We start from the raw sequence: 5,585 nt of genomic DNA on the forward strand, positions 1-5,585 counted from the left end.
GCTTTCCGCCAATGAACCGGCAGGGGCTGCTTGGCGCTGCGTGGTAGTCCCGCCCCCTGAGCAGCGTGGCCCCATCCTTCTAAGGGTGAGGCTCCGCCTGCTCACCGCGAGGCCCCGCCCCCTGGGCAGCCTTCTGCAAGGGCGCGGTCCAGAGAACCTGATCCAGTGTCCGGCTTGCGACTGGGCTCGCGCCGGCCTCGGTGCAGGTACTGGCGCTTTTCTCGGATCTGTCTCCCTTCGCTGAGCGGCACACGGCTATTCTGCAGCCTGGACCAAGATGAGGCGAGCCACCCTGAGGTAGGTGGCAGGGAGTGGGAGGGCCTGGCCACGCGTTGTCTCTGAGTGCCCACGCCCTCCGTACCAGCTGGGAGGCGGCTGGGCGGAAGAAGTAGATCTGGGCGGGCGAAGCCAATGTGTTGGGCCGTAGGGCTTGGAGGCAAAGTGTGCCAGTTCACCATGAGCCCTTATGGACTTGGACCCATCCACCTAGATGGGGGGCACGCCGGCTCACTTTAACGATTTGGAGTCGGATATTAAAGGCAAAACAGTACTTGTAAGGGAGGAAGTTGGGTGTTCCCCAGAAATTCCTTTCTCTTTGCTCATCAAGGGTGTGGCTGGAAACTATTTTGGGGTAGCCCCACTTGTCAGAAAGCTAGTATTTGGAGTTCTACCTGACCTTGCCAGCCCTTTACTCTTCTTGAAGAACATTTTTAGGGTTAAGTGCATGACACACTTGGAATCTGACTTAAGTATTAGCACGTGGATAAAGATTGCAGGGCAACTTCGGCCCTCAGGGCCTTTAGGATTGTGTAACTAGAGCCTTGGTATTTAAAAGCAATCTCTCTCTCTCTCTCTCTCTCTCTCTCTCTCTCTCTCTCTCTCTCTTCCTCTCTTCCTCTCTTCCTTTCTTTCTCTTTCTCTTTTTTTTTTTTGAGACAGTTTCACTGTGTTACCAAGGCTGGCTTTGAACTCTCAACCCTGGCTATGCCACCACTCCCCCAACTGGAACTTCATCTTAAAGAGCAGCAAGGCCCTTGTAGGGGAGGTGTTTTAAACTGGACCCACTTGGGCAAGGAGACTAGCTTTTAGTACCAGCTGGTGCAGTTAAAGACTGATGCATTTATTTATTTTCAGGTGCTGGTCCTGGGGCTTAAACCCAGGCACTGGATGCTGTCAGTGCCCCCTCCTCCTTCCATGGCTAGTCGTCTGTCACTTGAGCTACAGATCTACCTCTTTTTGGTGGTTAATTGGAGATGATGGTCTCACGGACTTTTCTGCCTGAGCTGGCTTTGAACCATGATCCTGAGATCTTAACCTCTTGACTAGCTAGTATGACAAGTATGAGCCACCTGCACCTGGGTTGGACTGAGGCTTGTACACTCCTGGGTGTTGTCTGGATGTCCCCAATCCACTTTTCCAAATTCTGCTTTTTGGGGTTCTATAGTGTTCAGTTCTGCTTGTGTGTCTGCCACTCTGGTGCTGTCCAGAGGGGTTCTGACATTTAAATCATGTCAACAATCTTTTGGTGCTCCCGAATCTCTCACTGTTCCTGGGAACCTTAAGATCAGTTACGTGGCTTAATTCTGTTCCTCACAGCACCTTGAGTGTTGTTACACTTTTTCTTGCTAATAATAGATTTGAACTCAGGGCCTTGAGCTTGGTTGGAAGGTGCTCTATCACTTGATCTCCACCCTCATCCCCCTTTTCCTCTAGTTATCTTTCATTTAGGTCTTGCCTTTTTTGCCTGAGACTAGGCTGAGACTTTGATCCTCCTAGGTAGGGCATCCTGAATGGCTGGAATTACAGGTGCACCACCAGGCCCAGCTTATTTGTTGAGATGGGAGATTCATTTTTGTTTGCCAGTCTGGTGGCTTGAACTCGGGGCCTGGGCACTGCCCCTGCACTCTACCACTTGAGCCACAGTGCCACTTCTGGCTTTTTCTATGTATGTGGTACAGAGGAATAGAACCCAGGGCTTCATGCATGCAAGCCAAGAACTTTACCACTAAGCCACATTCCCAGCCCCTGAGATTCGTTTTTGTCTGGGCTGCCCTTGAACTTTGATTTCCTAATACCTGCCTTCTAAGCAGCTACGATTAAAGACATGAGAGCCATAACACCTAGCTTTACTACTCCACTTGAAGACAGGTTGAAAGTCAGTACAATAAGAGCACAGGCGACCAGCTTGCATTAGATATGTGAAAAGCCACTGGTTTGTCATGGGGCCTTGCATCCCTCTGCCCTCCATTTAGAAGTTCTTCTTTGCATTGAACTACCATAATCTTTTGTTTCCTTTCTTGTGAGGCCCATGGAACCTTTCACAGGTGCTTTGTCAGTGTCTAATGAGACAGAAACTGAGGTGATTAGATTGTTTGACTCATGTATAACCTATATAGCTTTTTTTTTTTTTTGCCAGTCTTGGGGCTTGAACTCAGGGTCTAAGCACTGTCCCTGGCTTCTTTTTGCTCAAGGCTAGCACTCTACCACTTGAACCACAGTGCCACTTTCAGCTTTTTCTGTGTATGTGGTGCTGAGGAATGGAACCCAGGGCTTTATGCATGCTAGGCAACACCCTACCACTAAGCCACATTCCCAGCTCCTGAAAGTTTGTGATTTTTTTTGTTTTGGGCTGGTCCTGGGGCTTGAACTCTGGGAATAGGCACTGTCCCTGATATGATTTTGCTCAAGGCTAGCACTCTACTCACTTGAGCCACATTGCCACTTTCAACCTGGATGACTTTCTAATTAAAAAAAAAATTCAGTGCTAGAGAGCAAACCTAGGACCTTGTGCATGCTAGGCAAGCACCATTGAGCTATATCCTCAGCCCTGTTCTTTTGGTCTTTAGAGGAGACTTTGAGAAAGAATGACTTTAAAAATGAATTTCTAGTAGTTGGGAATATGGGCTTAGTGGCAAGAGTGCTTGCCTTGTATACATGAAGCCCTGGGTTTGATTCCTCAGCAACAATTATACAGAAAAAGCCAGAAGTGGCGCTGTGGCATCAACTGGTAGAGTGCTAGCCTTGAGCAAAAAGAAGCCAGGAACAGTGCTCAGGTCCTGAGTCCAGTCCCAGGACTGGCCAAAAAAAGAATTTCTGGAATAATAGAACCCTGAGAATTGAATACGCATTACGTTCTTTCTTCCTATGATTGTGCTCTGGGATAGGAACTATTATTACCTGTTTTATAAATGAAGAAACAGGTTCATGATGGCTAGAGAATGTGCCCAATGTCACTCAATAAGAAACATGTGTAGGCTCTTAGCCCGTTTACCATGTGGCCTTTTCTAGGAAAGGATGGTGTTCATTGCTGTTTAGATCATGCTGCTCAGTAGAGTAACAGGACAAAAATCCTTGTGTATATTTGCACTTATCCCAATATGAGCAATTGGTTATATTCCTCCTGTTTGTGGTAAGAATTCAAAGTATTTGTTGTCCCTCTCACCAGTGGTATCTGATGGTTTTGTTCATTGGCTGATGCTTTACTACCTTAGCGATGCCTCCAATCTTGAATTCTAAGAATTTAGCCATTCAAAGTCAAGAGTCTACTTCTTACAGTGGATCTACTTCTGTATCTATTATAATTGCTAACTATAATTGCTAACTTAATTTTGGCCTGATTTTCTCTTCCAGCTAATGGTGGCAGTGGAAAGGATTCACTTTTCCCCAATGTGTTCTATAAAATCAGATGTGTTAACATATAGAGTGTTAGTTTCTGGGATGGCAGGATGATTTTTAGGGAATACATAACCCATTTCCTTCAGAAGATTTGGACCTATAGAAAATGCATAAGATAGAATTGTGAAAAGGGTGTAGTAAATTCAAATTATGTGTTCAGATAATGAAAATTAGAATGTTGAGGTCAAGAGGAGTAAAATGTGTGAAAGTACAGAAATGGAAACTTTGTGAAAAATAAAGCCAAAGTAAATAAATGTTTGTTAGTCCTATTATTGAAGAATGGAGCCAGGCTCTGCTGGCTCACACTTGAGCTACTCAGGAGGCTGAGATCTGAGGATTGTGGCTCTAAACCAGCTGGGGCAAGAAAGCCCATGACACCTTTATCTCTAATTGATTAAAAAAAAAAAAAAAGCTGGATGTGGAGGTATGGCTCAAGTCGTAGTGTACTAGCCTTTAGCAAAAATGGTAAGGGACATTGACCAGGTTCTGAGTTCAATCTGCAGTATTTATGCATGTGTGCATGTGTACACACACATACACATAAAGCCCAAATTGATAGCCCTGTACTAAACTTTGGGGTCTTTGTGGACCATCAGTGGTTATGTGACAGCCAAATGAAGTGACTGGCAAAGGTCAGTTAGCCCATGAGCAAGTTCTCATATTTCTGTGATTGTTGTAGTTAGATTAGTTGGCTTGGTGAAAGGTCAAGAATTTGTTCTCACAGCACATATGTGTCAAAACCACATGTAGGTCTTATAAAAAATAATTTTTACCAACTTCCTCCAAATGTTATAATTTGGAAGAGGAATTTATAGTAGCTTTTGCTCTTAAAAGAACTATATACTTCAATTTTTATTTTGGTTAGTCATCTCCACATTAGTTACAAAGAATTTTCTTCCTGGATGCCAGTGGCTCCTGCCCGTAATCCTAGCTACTCAAGAGGCTGAGATCTGAGGATGGTGTTCAAAGCCAGCCCAGGCAGGAAAATCTTGGACATTTTATATTTCCTGTCAACTGCACACACACAAAAAGCCAGAAGTGTTGCTGTGGCTCAAGTGGTAAAGTGCTCACCTTGAGCAAAAGAAGCTCAAGGGTAGCTCCCAAGACTGGCAAAAAAAACTTCTAAAAAACCAACAACTCAATGACAATGTTCCGCACAGCGTGCCACACACACACACACACACACACACACACACACACACACACACACACACACAAAAAGAATTTCCTAGTAACTTGACTAGAAGAGGGAACAGTATCTAGGATTCTTCACCTCTTCTATGCCTTCAATTGTGTTCTGAATTGGTTCCACCCTGATAAATAGATACAAATAAATGTGACCAACCTCTTGTTAAGAGGATAGGGGAGGTTCATTTGAGTACATCACGTTTATTCCATAGGAATTTAGGAAATTTCTTCAGAAGTCTACTAAGTACTTCCTTAGTCTGTAGAGGGTGAAGTCAAAGTTCAAAAGTGATTTATGGTAGGGCTTATCTTACTGAGCAAAAATGGTTTGACAGCAAGGAACAAACCAAGTATTCATAATTAGTTTTCTCAGTCATTGGTCAAATCAGTCCTGGGCTTCTAAAGCCAATGAATTAGAAAGAGCACAATTAAAACCATGAAATTGGATCTGGGAATGTGGCTTAGTGGTAGAGTTCTTGCCTAGCATGCATGAAACCCTGGGTTCGATTCCTCCATACCACATAAACAGAAAAAGCCAGAAGTGGCGCTGTGGCTCTAGTGGTAGAGTGCTAGCCTTGAGCAAAAGAAGCTCAGTGACAGTGCCCAGGCCCAGAGTTCAAGCCTCAGGTTGGTTTACATATATTTTTTTATTTAGTTTGGAGATAATTACGTAATTGGCTTTACTTCCTAGCACTGCTTGGGGGAGAGATGATTTGTGTAGTCCC

The 5,585-nt window shown here is 44.6% G+C and overlaps 1 protein-coding gene across 1 annotated transcript in view; it reads left to right on the forward strand.

The window, feature by feature from the left end:
- Positions 1–490: 490 nt before the first annotated feature.
- Acot9 (acyl-CoA thioesterase 9) overlaps positions 491–5,585 on the forward strand; it is a 27,110-nt gene continuing 22,015 nt past the window's right edge. Inside the window, 1 exon segment of the mRNA XM_048335492.1 lies at positions 491–553. Coding sequence (XP_048191449.1) covers positions 491–553 — 63 coding nt within the window.

This window comes from Perognathus longimembris, chromosome 28 (genome assembly GCF_023159225.1).
Source record: "Perognathus longimembris pacificus isolate PPM17 chromosome 28, ASM2315922v1, whole genome shotgun sequence".
NCBI lineage: Eukaryota > Metazoa > Chordata > Mammalia > Rodentia > Heteromyidae > Perognathus > Perognathus longimembris.